Raw genomic sequence first — 18610 nt, forward strand, 5'->3', positions numbered from 1 at the left:
GCTGGAACCCACAACTGCACGGTTCACAATACGTATGAAATTCCTTACTTTCAAGGCATGCAGGCATTCCTTTCAAATCCATGGGCTTCTCTCATTTCAGTCCACAGTTTTAAGAAGCACAAAAATAAAAAAAAACACGATCTTTATAAGATAATAGCATTATAAATTAATATTTTGGACATCTTTGTAATTTGTGAACAAGAGACTCCAACCCCAACATAATGTTTTATGCAAAGTTTGTACTTTCACACTTCAATCTTGTGTATGCCTCATAGAATGCTCCTTTATACGCACTCAACTACAATCAGGTATCATAACCTAGACAGACAGACAGGGTGATTCCAGCAGTTTATTCAGCTGCTATCTTTCACACTCAGATGTCAACATTAGAAAATACACTGCAAAGATGTAATATCTTCTTTACTGGAGATCTCCATGGGACTCCACAGATTCATTACACGAAGTCAAACCAAAGAACCTTGCACTATGTTCAAATGCTCCGAAGGTTGCTGTAGGAGTGTCAAATAGCTAGCTTTACCGGTTACTTGATTGTTTGAGTGTAATTCGAAGACCATTTGATATATATTTAACACTTTTCTGATCCAAACATGGCCACCTTAGGACCATTTGCGAATATGTATGATACACAGCAAGCAATGCTTTGAACGGGGTAGCCATCACCCTGCAAGAGTATTCTGACATGCCCTATTTCAGTGCCAGAGTGGCTCACATATGGCTACTAGAAGCTACACATATTCATATACAGGAACCAGTTCTCCACTGGAAAAAAAAAAGAACAAGCCCTTTTGGAATTAGCAAAAATTTGGAGCCAATAGCACTTTGGCATATTTTGTATGACCTTCAACAGCTGGTCCCTCTTCCTACAATAATCTCGTTAAATTAGAGAGGGAGTGGGGTAAGGGGAATAGGAAAGTAAGGGGCAACAGCCCAAATTCACAAGTAGACCTAAATGATGCAACAGAAACCATAAAATGTTTACCAAGACTTTACTATTCATACAAACTTTAATTAAAGGAAGATGGACTTTGAAGACAAAAGTGGCTACTGGAATTTCTGCACAACCCTTCATTTTGGCCTCGCAGAAATAAAATATGGCAATGCACAAAGGAAAAGCATATAAGGATTTAATTAACTATTCCTTTCTAAAGTCATTTATCACAAGTTTCGGTCAGTCAATCATACCCCTCGAGCTCAGTTCAGTCTCACAAGTATGCCTTTTCACTAGATAATGCACAAACCCACACATTCAAAAATCAGGCTTTTCAGCACTAATTTGTGACATCTTGTCAGAACAGTCTTATCCTAGAAAGCAAAGATAATCCCCTACTTATTTTCTTCTCTCATTTATTATCTTATGTTATATCTCATTTTCACTGTCTCACTCCCTTATCCCTTGCTCTTTCTACCTACTTGACAGGAAAACAGATTTTTGAGACTACAATTCAAGTTGTCTTTTTCGTTTTATGCTATCCTCTTGCCACCATCCAGGCAACTCCTTCCAAGTCCTGAACACAGGTCTTCCCCAGATTTCTTTCCCAGTTCCCATCAACCACTCTGAGGGGATCTGATCCACAAGACTGACCTTATGCTCCTTAAGTTCCAATATTCTTCTAAGTCCCATTGTACCTGACATTGTAAATGGCTCCCACCTCTCCATTTTAAATTCATCATAGCCCTTTATTCAAAGGAAAATAAAAATCTACCCTTGATCTCTTTATCCTTACGGGCTGCTATTCCACTTTCAACTTCACTTTTCTTTTCTAAAAGTCTTGAACTTATTGCTGCTCAAATTGTGCCCATTTTGCCAACAACATTCCCAAATTAGATTTTGTTCTTTGCCACAACATTGAAAATAGCCCTAACCAAAGTCAGAAATTACATTTTTTTCTATACTATATAGTGGATCATTCCTCATTCTCTGAAGTTTTAATACAAAACAAGCAAACCCCTCCAAAATCTCTCATTATCCAGCTCAGACAGATCTCCCTCACTTGGTTTCAGTCCTACTCATCCTATTGTGGCCACAGAATCTCCAGCACATTTTTTTATTCTATATCCTTCAGTAAAGGTCTACCATTGCTCCCCTCCTATCTGTGCTGAATTTGGACAATGACATCCACAGCCATCGGCTCAGCTTTCTCACATGAACAGTTGTAATGTACAGCTCCACCACTCAAGGGGGTATGATTGATGTCCTTTCAACTCATTCCTAATGGATAAGCAATTTGAATTCAATACATTTGGAGAATGTCTGGAAGGCAATGTTACAAAAGCATAAACACCAGCACAAACCACTTTGGTCGCATGGATTCTCCTATGCTGTACATTCTTCCTTATTCTATATAAATTTAGCTGAAAATAGTTATGAGGCCAGTTACACCACAGGATGTACTAAGAACTGAACAGAACTGCAAATAGCACAAAGAATTAAAGTTACAGGGGGTAATAATAAATGGATTACTAGGTTGCTTCTCACCAGGCAAGAATGGGATGCAACGCAATTTAGGATCCTTCTGTCCTCCTTCAACAGGAAACTTGTCCAGAAGCTGCATCTAAAAAAAGAACAGGTATGAATGCATAATGTTCATTACGCATATAGAAGTGTAGCTCTTTTACTTTTTTGTTACAAATAATGATCCAATTTCCCTGAAAGAAAGCTATGAAATGTGCTTCAACTATTCAGTGGAAAAGCCTTTAGGTTTTCTTTTTAATGAATTACTGGATCACATTCTCACTTCAGACCATTTTTCTTAGGCTTAACTTAGATTTTTCCAGTAACTTCCGGCAGGTCACCTACACTCCATAAATTCTAGCTAATCACATCTTATCCCATTCTTGCTGACTTACATTTGCCCAAGCTAACCGACATAATTGAATTTCAAATCTGTATCTTGGATTTTTTTAAAAAACTGATGTATTTTTCAAATCAACCTGTTCAGAGATGTTATTACACACCTCTGGAGCTGGTGGGCCTTGATCTCAGGCCTCCCAATCCAGAGGTAGGGATACTACTTCAAGAAGGCCTCCAGTAATTGTCTTAATCATTAATCATCTGATTCTAATTCTGGAACTTATTTCAACACTGTCTTTCTGCTGCACAGTTAAGTACTCCACCTTTGTGGACTTCACTTTGGTATGACTCTGGGAGTAGCAGACCTCTATTTACAGTGCATTGCTCCAGTACGTCATAATATTATGCACGTTACTTCTTTAAACAATGACAATAAGTTAGTTAAACCATGATTTCCTTTTCATAAAAATATATCAATTCTGCTTGATTACCTTGAATTTTCTCAAGTTCTCTATGTCTTAACAATACTTTTAACATCTTTCCCATGACAGACGTTAAGTTAACTGATCTGTAATTTCTCACTTTGTCTCCCTCTCCACTTTTTGAATAAATATGTTGTTGTTACTTGCACAGGATTTCTGGTCTCTGACCAACTCTTGTAGCTTGCAGTATTTTTGCATTGGCAGACTTTGACTATTTGAGTACAGCAAGGATGTATTTAGGACCATATTGTTGTCATTACATTTAGACCCCTTGTCCAAATCAATGTTTCCACATTTGCAGATGATACAAAGCTAAGCAGGAACCTGTTGCATGAGGAAGATGTAAAACCTTTTCGGGAAGGTTTGGACAAGCTTGGTCATTGGTCAAGAACATGGCAGATGGAATGTAGTGTGGAAAAATGCAAGGTTATCATTTTAGTAGAAAGAAAAGATGTACAGAGTATTTTTTAAAATGGAGAGGATGGAAAGCCCAGACATAAAGGGACTTGGGTGTCTCATCGATATGTCACTGAAGGTTAACATGCAGAGGCAGCAAGCTATTAGAAAGGCCAACAGCCTTTATTGCAAGCAGGTGAGAGTACAGAAGTAGTGAAGTCTATGTATAGGCACATGGCCAGACCGCACTTGAAGTACTGTGTGCAGTTTTGCTGGCCTTACCTTAGGAAGGACAGTATTGCTATAGAGTGTGCAAGAAAGGCTCACTAGACTTGTTTGCAGGATGGCAGAATTGTCCTATGAAGAGAGATTGGGAATCTGAAATTGTAGAGAATACAAGCCCAAAGAATTAGGGGTGATCTCATTAAAATCTACAAAATACTTAAAAGGGTGAGACAGGGTTGATGCAGGTAAGATGCTTCCCAGGTGGAGGAAATCTAGATCCAGAGGGCACAATTTATAAATAATAGGAGGGATGCCATCTAGGACTGAGATGAGGAGAATTTTATTTTACTCAGACAGTGATGAATCTTTGAAATCTCTCCCTCAGCAGGCTGTGGAAACCCAGTCTTTGAGTATATTTAAAATATGGTTGATTAACGTTTGATATCAATGGTGCAAAGGATTATGGGAATGAGGTATGTAAAAGTTATTGAAATGTTTGATCCACCATGATCACATTACATAGTTCAGCAGGCTCAACAGGCTGAAAGGCCTATTCCTGTCCCCATGTTTCTATTAACATATATAGTCTAGTTCAGTTTTTGGTCAACAGTGAAGGATTCAGCAATGGCAATCCTATTGAATGTGAAGGCGAGATGCTTAGATTTTCCTATTGGACTTGGTCATTTCAGTTTGGACATGGATGGTTTCAGTCTCTGAGGAGTCATGAATGGTACTGAACATTGTTCAATCAGCAAAGATCCCCATTTCTGACCTTACAATGGAAGGAAGGTTGATCTTAACTGTTCTGCCTGTGAGATTCACACGCTAATCATTGCATTATGGAGTACATGGATTGCCATTTCTTTTCCTAATGTGTAGTTCTTCTATTTAATCGATATTAAATTTTATGCATTTTTCTGGTCACCTCTTCACTTTGTAATTTGTAGCCTCCAATTCAGCCAATTTTTCTACTTTAGCACAAACTGCAAATTTGACGAATAAGTGTACACTTTACAGAAGTAATTGACCCTATTAAATGTCAAAGACAATGCATCTACCAACAAGGCTCAATGAACTCAAACTCAAAATGCTACTGCCCAATGAGAAAAATGCCCACACTTTTCCTTAGCTGCCAATGTAATGAAATGCATTAATCAGAAAAAAATCCTTGTTGTTAAAGTAGTTGAGAAATGAGTTGTATGCCCTCTAAAAACTAAAATGCAAACAGTGACCACTGTCAGTCTGAGAAAATGCAGGTGCCAACAACTCTGCATTAGTTAGGAATGAAGTAAAATGAAACTGAGCATTACCTGGAGGTCGAAAAACTTGCTATAACGTCGGTAGATGATACTTGATGTGTTATCGGACCAGTTTACTTGGATAACATAAACCTTTAAAAAGTAAAGAAATTTTTAAAATAAGTGTATTTGCTTCCTTACACAGTTCTACAATAGCCTGGAAACACATTTTCACAGAACATTTCAATCGCCATAGTCCTACCAGACTATAGGGCTGTTCTGTCATTAGTCAGGGATGACTGGAAGCTGTTTACCCAAAAGTCACCATGCCTCAGGTGAGGCGAGAGGTAGAAGAGGAGAGTCTTCTTGGTAACCCCAGCCTGTACAGAAAATGAACTCCTGCTGTTGGAGTCATTGCATTGCAAACTAGCTGTTCTGAATTAGAGTACACAGATTCACTGTTCAAAATTGTTCAAACATCAGGACATCAAGCCATTTAGAACAGAGTAGGAGAAATATCTTCACTCGGGTGGTGAATCCTTAGAATTCTCTACCCTGAAGGGTCACAGAGTCTGTTCAAGACAGAGATTTCTAGATGTTAAAGAGATCAGGAATATAGTGAATGCGTACAGGATGGAGTTAAGGTACCTCAACCATTGTGGTTGAAAGGTAAAGTGGGCCCAAGACGGCCAAATAGCCTACTTCTCAGCATGACATTTTTGTACCAATGCCGGACTCCACTCATTGGTACATAAAGTAGAACAACATTTTTGCAAATAATACTTCCAGCAATATTCACAAACTTGTTATACAATTTACACAAACATCCACTATCTTAAAAAGTTGAAACCAACGTAACAATGATAGTTGGTCTACTAAAATAATTTAAGACCAACATAACATCAATATGGCCTTGGATCAAGAAATGAAAGAGGTGAAAGACTGATACAATTTTGTGAAGAAAAAGAATTTATTGTGGAAAACAAAGATCAAAGATCAATATATATTTAGAGAAGTTCAAACACTGATGTGAAATACTCATTCAGTATCTCCCCTATTTCCTGTGGTTCCACACATAGGCGGCCTTGCTAATCTTTAAGGGGCCCAATTCTCTCCCTAGTTACTCTCTTGTCCCCTATGTATTTGCAGAATCCTTTCAGATTCTCTTTAATCCTATTTGCCAAAGCTACCTCGTGTCCCCTTCTGCCTCCTCCGGATTTCCCTTAAATATACTCCTATTGGGATTCACTCAGTCCCTTCTGTCTATTACTGACATTTGCTTCCTTTTTCTTGAGCAGAACCTCAATTCCACTAATCATCCAGCACTTCCTACTCCTACTAGCCTTACTGTTCACTCTACATACTGTCTCTGGACTTTATGACTAAGTTCAGGCAGTGTATTTACAAACTAAACAGATTATGCGGTGGTGAAATAATATTTTAGAAACATTAAAAAAAATCTTTCATACACATCTTGGCACAGAAGTAAATTCAGATTTTTCCAGTCAATCCTGGCAAAAATTAAGTTGAAACAGAGATTATGAAAAATAAAAAGAAAAATAAACACAAAGAACTACGGATACTGGAAATCTGAAACAAAAACAAAGTACTGAGAAACACTGGAATTATGGCAGCATCTGTAGAGAAAAAGTTAACATTGAGTCATTTCTAATGAAGGGTCACCAGATTCAAAGTGTTAATTTTAGTTTTCTCTCTGCAGATGCAGTCAGACCTGCAGTCTGTTTTTGTTATCAAGAAGAAAGATGTACAAATATTTAGACTTTGACATGCTTCAGATTAAAAATAGAGAGAGGCATTCACTCAAAGTGAAAACCTAAGCATGAATGTCTCAAGATTCAGGAATCTAAAGAAACAGTTCTCAGAAGAAATGGAAAGCAAACAGGAACATATAAAAAGAAGAGTATGCACAATATTGCAAAGAAAATATTAAAACTGGAGGACAGAAGTTGATAAACTAGCAATGATGATAGAAAAGAGACAGACACGCTAAAGTACTGTATGAGGAAACTGAAAAGAAAATAAAAAGGTTGCATTTGGCAAGCTGAAGGGAGGCAATAGCCTAGTGGTATTATCACTGGAATGTTAATCCAGAGACCCAGATAAAAGGTCTGAAGACCGATGTTAGAATCCTGCCATGGTAGATCGTGAAACTTGAATGATGGAATAAAGAATCTAAATGATGACCACTGTCAAAATTTAGGAAAGGAAACTGCCATTCTTACCTGGTTGGCCTACAGGTGACCGCAAACCCACAGCAATGTGATTGATTCTTAATTGGGGAATTAGGAATGGGCAATAATTGTTGGCATAGCCAGCAATGCCCTCATCCCATGAGGGAATAAAAACAAACTGAAGTTGATAGTAAATACAGAAATTAGGAGCAACAACAATTCAACCTTTCAATATGATCATGGCTGAGCCTCTAAGTCAATGCCAAATTCCTGACTTCTCTCCATACTCCTTGATTCTTTTTGACATATTTTTCAGATATTAATCTCTTTCTTGAATATAGTCAGTTATCCAGCTTCCATAGTCTTCTATGGCTGTGAATTCCACAGGGTGAGCACTGAGTAAAGAAATGTTTCCTCATCACCATCCTGAACAGTCTAAACTGTATCCTGCAACGGTGAATCCCTGGATCTAAATTCCCCAAACAGGGGAAACATCCTCCTTGTTATCTAGTGTCTAGCCTAGTTAGACTTTTATACATTTCAATCAGGTCCTCTCATCTTCTAAACTCTAGTGAATAGGGGCCCAGTCAAACCAATCTCTCATCGGATTTTCCTGACGTACGTATGCTTGCCGAGGAGATGAAAGGTGAATGTAATATTCCAGGTATTAACTCATCAAGGCCCTATATAACTGCAGTAAGTCATCCCTACTTCTGAATGCAAAACCTGTTACAATGAAGGCCAAAATACCAATTGCCATGTTAAATGCCTGCCTGTTCACTTAGTAACTGATGTACAAGGACTCCGAGATCCCTTTTTACATCTACATTTCCCAATATTAACATTTAACTAACACTTTGTTTTTCACACAATAAAAGTGCAATCTCTTCACAATTATCCATGACACATTGCATCTGCCATGTGTTTGCCAATAGACTCAACTTATCTAGATGGTCCTGAAGGCAACATTTATATCCATGTTACAACACTCAATCCCACCTAATTTTGTATCAGCAAACCTGGGAATGTTGTATTTGATTCCACCATTCAGGTCTTGAACAGATTGTGAACAAGCCCAAGCACCAATCCCTACAATATACTAATCACTATTTGCCACATAGAAAAAGACATGCAATTGCCAATTCATATCAGGATAACAAACTTTTGCAGAACAATCCCAGTGTTCCCTAGCCATAAACCTTGAATGAACCAGGAAATCCACTCCCTACTGAAGATCAGGCGAGCAGCGTTAAAGTCAGATGATCCAATACAAGGAATCCAGATATGACCTTCGCAAAACCATCAGGGATGCCAAGAGGCAGTACCGGACCAGGTTAGAGGCCCAAGCCTACCAAACAGACTCCCGCCATCTATGGCGAGGCCTAAACAACATTACAGGATACAAAATGAAGCAGAGCAAGACAGTGAACAAAGGCACATCCCTCCCTAATGCACTCAACGCTTTGTATGCCTAGTTTGAGCAGAATGCCAGCAGCACGGTGATGCCTGCCCCAACACCCCCAGACACACCTGTTCCCTCAGTCACCATTGCAGATGTCAGATTGGTCTTCCTGGGAGTCAACCCTAGGAAAGCGACAGGCCCACATGGTGACTCCGGCCAAGCACTCAGATCCTGCGTGGACTAACTGGCAGGGGTATTCACCGACATCTTCAACCTCTCCCTCCTACAAGCCGAAGTCCCACCTGCTTCAAGAAGACCATCATTATCCCCATACCTAAGAAAGCACATGCAATATGCCTTAATGACTAACGTCCAGTGGCTCTGATTTCAATAATCATGGTCATGGCCCACATCAACTCCAGTCTCCCAGGCTGCCTCGATCCCCTACAATTTGCCTACTAACATAACAGATCCACAGCAGATGCCATATGCCTAGCCCTGCACTCATCCTTGGAACATCTGGACAACAAAGACACATATGTCAGACTCCAGACTATAGCTCCGCCTTCAATGTCTTTATTATCTCCAGACTGATCTCAAAACTCCATGAGCTTGGTCTCACTCCAACTTCTGCAATTAGATCCTCTGCTTTCCGACACACAGACCACAATCAGTAATGATAGGCAACTGCACCTCCTCCACGATAACACTCACCACTGGAGCCCCTGCCAAAGATGCATATTCTGCCTCTGACAGTACTTTCTGTACAGCCACAACTGTGTTGCCAAACTCTGAATGAACGCCATCCTCAAGTTCACCGATGACACCACTGTAGTGGGACGGATATCTAACAGCAATGAGTCAAAACACAGAAGGGAGACAGAGAACTTGGTGACATGGTTCAATGAAAATAACCTGTATCTCAAAGTCGGAAGAACTAAAAGAACTGATCACTGACTTCACAAAGAAAAGGAGGAAAACATGCCACCATCTACATCCACGGAGCTAAGGTTGAGGGGGCTTGAGTGTGTCAAGCTCCCAGGAGTGACGATAGCCGACAACCTGTCCTGGACTTCCCATGTAGATGCGACAGTCAAGAAGACACAACACCTCTTCTTCCTCAGCGGGTTCAGCAAATTTGGCATATCCACAAGGACCCTCACCAACTTTTATAGATGCACAATTGAAAGCATACTGTTCGGGAGCATAACAGGCTGGTACGGTAGCTGCTCTGCCCAGGACCATAAGAAACTACAGAAGGTATTCTGCACAGCCCAGATCATCACGGAAGCCAACCATCCATCCATGGACTTCATTTACATGGCTCACTGCCGCAGAAAGGCTGCCAACATTAGAGACGCATCCCACCCTGGTAATGATCTCCTACAAACTCTTCTGTCAGGCAGAAGATACAGAAGCCTGAACACACACTAGCAGGTTCAGGAACAGCTTCTTCCTGGCTGTTATTAGACTGTTGAATAGACACTCTAGCCTCAAATAACACTGATCTTGCCAATGTTGTTCTCACCTAGCACAACACTGTGCAATGTAACCTGTATGCCTCCAAGTCTTTTTGACCTGTACATCCTTGCTTACTATGATCTGCCTGTACTGCTCATAAGCAAAGCCTTTCACCGTACTTCAGTACACGTGACAATAAATCAATCACCTTATGAAGCAGCACTCAATAAACCACTAAAATTCATAGACCTCAACGACTGGAGTGTACTATATTATTGTGATCTCCATGATGTCCTAGTAGTCAGTTGAAGGTATGAGGAGTTGAGAAGGCTCTCTGTTGTTAAGTCTTATTTAAGGCAAAGAGATTTATGCTGTAAATAAAGTATAGAGTATAACAGTGATGTGTATATCCCCTGCATCAAGTTTCTAATACTTAGTGTGTGTTTTACATTGTGTGTGGACCTCTTGATCAACCAGCACACTCCTGGTCCCATAGGTGCCAGTTAGTAAATGGTTTGCTATATATTATCTCCAATTCTGTGTGCTTTAAATTTTAATATGTAGCCTCTTGTGTGGGACCTTATCAAAACGCCTTCTTGAAATTCAAATACACCACGTCTACTGGTATTCCTTTATCTTTTCCAAATACATACTCCAAAATTACTTAAGGAAGATTTCCCTTTCATAAACCCATACCGATTTTGTCTAAGCCCATTATTGCTTTCCAAGTGAGCGATTACCACATTTTTTTTAAAAAAAGCAATGGACACTAGTATGTTCCCCCACTACTGATATTAGGCAAACTGCTCTGTAATTCCATATTTTCCATTCCCTCTTTGTTTAAAAGTGAGATTACATTTGCACCACAGTAATCTGTAGTAACTACTCCAGAGTCTACAGAATCTTGAAAGATGACCACTCCAGCATGCATATTATCAAGCCTTGGTGATTTGTCAGCTTTAACTCCATTAATTTATTTAGCAGGTTTTTTTCTTAACTAAATATTGAATTTCTTCAAACCCTCTCTCACTGGACCCTTGATCGCCAACATTTAATCAGTTTCCTAACCTTTTACTTTTAAATTCACTCATGTAACAAGAGAGTAGGCCAACATTCATTGCCCATTCCTAATCCCTAAGGACATTAATGAACCAGATGGGTTTCCCTGACAAAAAAAATGGATTCATGTTCTCATTAGACTCTCAATTCCAGATTTTTTTTTATATAATTGAATTCAAATTCCACCATCTGCTGTGGCGGAATTCAAACACAGGTCTCTGGATTAACAATTCAGTGATAATATCATCAGGCCACACCTCCCCTACATTTGTTTCTCACTCATTATGTATTTATAAAAGCTTTTACAATCACTTACGTTTTCTCAAGTGTCTTCTCGTACAATATTTTTCCCTTCTTGACCGATCTTTATTCTCTTCTGCTGAATTCTAAACTGTTTCCAGTCCTCAACTTTGCTGCTGTTTCAGGCAATTTTACATCTCTTCTAGACAAAGAGTCAGCATGGGCTTATGAAAGTGAAATCATGCTAACTCATTGGTCTAAAATTCTCATTACTTATGTACTCCAAGAAATCCTCCTGCACAATACCATTGCTAGTTTGGCTTGCTCAATCTATAGGTAGATTAAGATCATCTATGGCTACATTTGTACTGTTACTGCATGCAGCATTATTCTACTTAATACCTTCCCTTAAATCTCCACTACTGCTTCAGAGTGTATAGAGAATCCCCAACTAAATGTTTTCTGCCCCTTGGTATTTATCTCCATCCATATCTATTCCATAGTATAATATTCCAAGCCAACATCTTTCTTCACTATTGTACTGATTGACTCCTTTACTAATAGTGCTACTCCACCTCCTCTTATTTGTCTGTCCATGCTAAATATTGAATACCCTGTTCAGTTCCCATTCTTGGTCGCCCGACAACCATATCTCTGTAATTCCAACTATATCATAAGTACATATATCAATTTACACTATAAATACATTTACCTAATTAGGAATGTTCCACACATTAAGACACAATGCCTTTAGACTTTTTTTAAATTCTTGTTAATCATCTTAGCTTTATTTTGTACTAAAACCCCATTTATTTTTGACTCATGTCCCTGTTTTCCATTTTTGCTTCTTGTTTTTCAGTCTTTCATTTCTACCTTTGATTGTTCCTTATGTCTCCATGCCATGTTTCAATAAGATCATCCTTCATTCTTCTCAACTCTAAAGAATAAAGGCCTAATTGGTTTAATTGTCCTTGCTAAGTAAACACCAGGAATCCCAGGAATCAAACCTAGTGAATCTCTTTTGAACAGCCTCCAATGCCAATATTTCCTTTATTAAATACAGGGACGTAAACCATACACAGTACACAGTTACAACTTTACAGGGTGTTGATGAGGCTGTAACAAGACTTACCCATTTTAAAACTCCAAACCCCTAGTAATAATGGCCAAAATTCCATTTGCCTTCTTAATTACTTGCTGCATCTACACACTAACTTAGTTTCAAGCACAAGATCCAGATTCCCATGCGTTTCACATTTTTATAGCCTCCGTCCATCTAAAAAGGGTCAAGGAGTGAGATTTTGGAGTTAAGAGTTAAGGCAGAAATTGCAATAATGAAGTCTGGTCTATGTTTTGACTGCTGCAAGGCCTGATTAAATGGTTGTGTATTTTTTAGGCCACACCATGTTTTCATACTGGACTAAGTAGTACTAAAACACGGTACTTCAGGGTAAAGTGCAACTGAAAGGCGTACCAGATGAAGCTAGGAGTTATAAAATAGGAGAAAGGCAGAACTAAAGGCTTATATACAAATACATCTAGCATTCTAAACGAAACAAATGAGCTGACAGCACAAAAAAAATGAATATCCATTTGATGACAAAGTTTAGGACCTCAATATTTAAGGAAGCTTGACATTTTGGAAGATGTAGTGATTGGAACAAGGTTGGCCAGGTGGATCTCATTGAGTATGAGATCCCTGCAGGCTGATAGATATAAATACTACAGGGACTCGCTCTGAGCTAGGTAGTCGAAGTCCATGTACTGGGCATGTGAAAATAAAGGGCGACGTGGTGCCTGGGTACCTGCTCTGTGTAGTTTTTTTTCAGAAGGGTAGGGAGACAGGACAAAATACAACAGCAACTCAATTAAGATTGTATGAATCAGATTGACAAATATTTTTAGTAGCAGCTCAGAACATTGGTCAGATTTTACAAACCGGCTAAGAATAACAAACAAAAATAGGGCAAATTAGAGAATGACAGAAAGCAAGTCAGAAGTAATTTGCTGGAGTGGTGTACAGGCCCCCTATCTGAAACCACAGGGCAGAATGGAAATGCAAGCTTATCAGAAAGGCACAGAAATAATCACTGAAGATTTTAACCTGAATCTCAGCTAGAAAAGATAAGCAGTGGTAGCCTAGATAGAAATTCAAATAATGTTTTTGGGATAGTTTCTTAAAACAGCACATTATGAAACCAAACAGAAAGCAGGCTATAGATATTTTCCAATCAATCTGTTCAGAGATGTTATTACACACATCTGGAGCAGTTGAGACTTGAACGTGGGTCTCCTAGCTCAGATGTAGGGACACTGCACAGCATCAAATCTAGTAATGTAATGGTAATGAGATAAGATGAATTAATAATCTCATAACAAAACCACCCCGGGAGCAGGGATCATTATGATTGAAATTTTACATTCAATTTGAGAGGAAGGGTAAGTGTTTGAGACTTCTTTAAAATTTAAAAATTGGAATTATGAAAGCATAAAAGGAGAACTATCAAGGATATTTAAGTGTATATATATTAAAATACACAACAGATGTATTCCAACGAGTAAAAAGACCACGGGACAGAGCTGTTATCCATAATCAACCAGAGATGTTAGTTATAGTAATGAATCAAATGGTCAACTCCAGCTAAGGTCATATGTTCATTGTTGTGTGATTAGTTTAATTTGGGATACTCAACATCACCCCATATCATGGTGGCTCAGTGGTTAGCACTGTTACCTCAACACCAGAGACCTGGGTTTGATTCCAGCCTCGGGCGACTGTCTGGAGTTTGCACATTCTCCCAGTGTCTGTGTATGTTTCCTCCCACAGTCCAAAGATGTGCAGGTTGGGTGGATTGGCCATGCTAGAATGCCCGTAGTATTCAGGAATGTGTAGATTAGGTGGGTTATAGGGTTATAGGGGTATGGGTCAGGGTGGGATGCTCCAAAAGGTCGGTGTGGACTTATTGGGCCAAAGGGCCTGTTTCCACACTGTAGGGATTCTCTGATTCTATGATATCGTTCTTGTGGGGAACATGCACAGCACAGTGACTGTAGTTAAATAAAGCACTGAAACTCGGAGTAGGTCATTTTGCCCTTTGAGCCTGCTCTGGTCATTCAATGTGATCATGGCTGATCCTCTATCTCAATGCCATATTCCACCTTTCTCCACATGCCATTAATGCTATTAAAATATAAAACTATCAATCTCTTGAATAAATTCAGCAAGTTGGACTCCACATTCTTCTGTGGTAGAGAATTCTACAGTTCACAACAGTTCGAACAAAGGAACTTTTCCTCATCTCTATCCTAAATGGTCTACCCCGTCCTGAGACTGTGTCACCCTGATTCTAAACTCTCCAACCAAAAGTAGTATCTTCCATGCATCACCTCCAGCCTTGTTCGAATTCAATCAGAACACCATTTATCTTTCCAAACTCTTGTGAATGTAGGCCCAGTCAAACCAATACCTTCTCAGAGGACATTTCTGCCATCCTGGTATCAACCTAGGCTGCACTCCATCTCAATGGCAAGTATGTCCTTTGGAGGTACACACAAAACTGTAGACAGTATTCAGTGTAGTTTCACCAAGGTCCTGTATACTGCAGCAAGGCATCTCTACTGAACTCAAATCCTCTTACAATGAAGGCCAATATACTATTTGCATGTTGTACATCCCTATCTACATACTTTGACTGCCGTACAAGGACATGCAGATCCTTTGTGCATCCACATTTTCCAATATATCGCCATCTAAATACTACTCTTCCTTTCCGTTTTTCAAAGGAAAGTGCACAACTTCTCACATATAGTGCATCTGCTATGTGTTTGCCCTCTCACTCAGCTTGTCCAAATTACCTTCCATCTTCCTCATCTTTCAATTCCATCCAGTTTTGTTGCCAAACTTAGAAATGTTGTATTTCGTTCCCTCATCCAGGAAGGAGTGCATGATTAGTTGGGGCCCAAGTACTGATCCCTGCTGTACATCACTTGTCACTGTCTGTCACGAGGAGAAAAGGCCCATTGTTCCCACACTATTTTCTGTCAACCAAATCTCAATCCATACCAACATATTACCACCATCACAAGGTGGTTTCATTTTCCCCACTAACCTCTTGAGGAACCTTATCAAAAACCTTCAGAAAACCCAAATTCTCCTATGCTGACTTTGCCCAATCTTGTTAATGCTTTCCAAATTACAAGATGGCAGTGACACCAGGGTAGAAAACGTTTAAGCGCTGTGCCCGACGCATCTGCTCCTGCTCACCTGGCGGCCACATTCTTCTGTTTTCTAGTGTTTCGTTTCATTTCTCTTTTGTATCAAAGTTCACCTTTTCTTCATTGCTGTGGTGGAGGAAGGCACTTACGACAAGAAGCAGCCTTATGGATCCAGACGTCCATTCCTTGTGACCACAGTGGCTGCAGCTTTACCGAAGGCTTCACTGTCGGTGGGTCTGGTCCAATCCTCTTGGCGGCTATTTCAGCAGTGGCTATAATGGTGGCGGCGGCATGGTGGTTCTCGTTTGTTCTTTGTGGCTATAGCAGTAATGTGGTAGCTTTGGCATTGACTGAGGTGGCAACAGCTTCAGCATTGGTGACCTGGTAGGTCTGGTCTGTCCCTCTTTGCTATGGCGGTGATGCAGTGGCTTTGATGTGGTGGCTTCGGAGGCAGCGGTGTGGTGGGTCCTGTCCAGAAATCCTTGCTTTGGCAGCATCCCTTAGCCACTCCATAAACCCAGAGTGTCATGGAGGCACACAAAGATGAACTTTGTCCTAACTTAGTCTCAATTATTTCTTGTATTAATTTCTGTAATTACAATGGCACCAAAATGTGGTTAACACATACATCTAGCTGTATTTTCATAAATACAAGTGACAGGAAATTGCCAATCTATTCTAAGTGCTTGTTATGTTATTATAGATTCTAACATTTTCCCCCATTATTAATGTTTGGCTAACTAATTTTCTCCCTCCATTTTTACATCGTGGGATTTCTTTTACCAGTCTTCAAACTGTATGACCTGCTCCAGCCTATATAATTTTGGAAATGATAATCAAATGCACTCAATATTTCTAAGACCACCTCACATATTCTGGGATGTAGATTATTAGGCCCTTGCCAATTGGTCAGCTCTTAGCACCATTAATTTCTCCAGCATCATTTTCTTTCTAATGCAGATTTACTTCAATTGCACTTGCACTTGAACTCTCCCTGGGTCCTTGGTTCCCTAACATTCTTGGGAGATTATGTGTGCATTCTTTTGTGAAGGCAGAACCAAAGTAGGAGTCCAATTCTTCCATTGTTTTGTTCCTATTACAATTTCCCCACTTCTGACTGTAATGGTTCTATATTTATCTTTACTAATCTCTTTTGCCTCATTTATTTAAAATCTTTTATAGCAAGTTGTTATGCTCATACTCTATTTGCCACCAAGTTATCCATCTCCTCTCTCACCAAATTCTAAAATGACTCCAATCCTCAGGCTTGTTATTTTTTCTGGCAATTTTATGTGACTCTTCTTTGGGTCTAACACCCAATTTCTTTTGTAAGCCATGGTGAGGCACCTTTGCTCTTATTTTTGTGCTGGACAGGAATGAATAATTGTTGTAAATCACACAAACATTCTTTAAATATATGCACTGCCTATCCCTTTAGCAAGGTTCTCCAATCCATCCTTGCCAACTTGCACATCACACACTTGTAGTTCACTTTATTTAGATTCAAGTCTCTTGCTTCAAATTCATCTATTTCATTCTCAATTTTAAATGAAGGATTCTATCACATTGTGGTTGCTCTTCCCCAGGGGAATGCACGTAGGGTTAATTAATCTTTTCTCATTGCTCAACACCCAATAACCCGTTCCCTGGTTGGTTCTTTTACAAACCAACATGTACACATTCCAGCAAATCTTCCACCACAATATATTTGCTAGTTTGCCTTGTCCAATCTATATGTAGATTAAAGTCACCCATAGTTACAGTTGTACTTTTATTGCATGTATCTTCTAAGTTTTTTTTCTAATTCATCCATTGGATGTGGGCATCGCTGGATGGCCAGCACTTATTGCCTATCCCTAATTGCCCCTGACAAGGTGGTGGTAAGCTGCCATCTTAAATCGCTGCAGCCCAACTGCTGTCAGTTGACTCACAATACTGTTAAGAAGGGAATTCCAGGATTTTGACCCAGTGACAGCAAACGAACAGCAATACCTTCCCAAGTCAGGACAGCGAGTGGCTGGTGGGCGAACATGCAGGTGTTCCATTGTTTAATGTTTTTCCTTATGTTTCCACTACTATTGGGGGTCTATATACAACATACAATAACATTTCTGTCCCTGGGTGTTTATCTCCACCATTCAAATTCCACATCTTGATTTTCCAAGTAAATATCTTGCCTCATTATCCCATTGATTGACTCCTTTACTCACAATACTATCCCATCTTTCCCTTTCTGTCCATCCTTTTTAAATAATGATTGTGCCAGGTGAATAAGTGGCTGCGGAAATTGATCAGAAGAAAGGGATTCAGATTCCTGGAACATAGGGACCGGTTCTGAGGAGGGGGGTAGTAGTACAAGCAGCTTGAGTTGCATCTGGGCAGGACTGGGATCAATGTCCTCAGGCATGGATGTTTGCTAGTGCTGTCAGGAAGGGTTTAAACTAGAATGGCAGCAGGATGGGAACTCCGAGCAGGCAGAAATTGAAGTAAGAAACAAAAAAGACAGAAAGATAACAAGCAAAAGTGGAAGGCAAAGAAAACAGGGCAATAAAAAAATTGGGCCATAGCATAAAATGAAGCCAAGATGACTAACAAGGTGAAAAAGACAAGCCTACAGTGTGTCTTAATGTATGGTGCATTTGCAATAAGGTAGATGAATTAGCAGGACAAATAGATAGAATTGTTATGATATAATTGTGATTACATGGTTAGACTGTAACAAAGAATGGTAACAGAACAGAGATAGTAGGAACTGCCAATGCTGGAGAATCTGAGATAACAAGGTGTAGAGCTGGATGAACACAGCGGGCCAAGCAGCATCAGAGGAGCAGGAAAGCTGACATTTCGGGTCTAGACCCTTCAGAATTTTCTGAAGTAGGGTCTAGACC

General features: G+C 39.6%; 1 protein-coding gene across 2 annotated transcripts in view; it reads right to left on the reverse strand.

Moving 5' to 3' along the window:
- The window catches only part of sh3pxd2aa (SH3 and PX domains 2Aa), a 282467-nt gene that overhangs the window by 238972 nt on the left and 24885 nt on the right, over positions 1-18610 (reverse strand). For both annotated transcript variants that reach the window (XM_048608736.1, XM_048608735.1), the window contains exons 2-3: positions 5226-5306; positions 2498-2573 (exon numbers count right to left, since the gene is read on the reverse strand). In XM_048608736.1, the coding sequence (XP_048464693.1) occupies positions 2498-2573; positions 5226-5306 (157 nt within the window). The remainder of the gene's footprint in view (positions 1-2497; positions 2574-5225; positions 5307-18610) is intronic.

The sequence above is a fragment of the Rhincodon typus genome, chromosome 20 (genome assembly GCF_021869965.1).
Source record: "Rhincodon typus isolate 14 chromosome 20, sRhiTyp1.1, whole genome shotgun sequence".
In the NCBI taxonomy this organism is placed as follows: Eukaryota; Metazoa; Chordata; class Chondrichthyes; order Orectolobiformes; family Rhincodontidae; genus Rhincodon; species Rhincodon typus.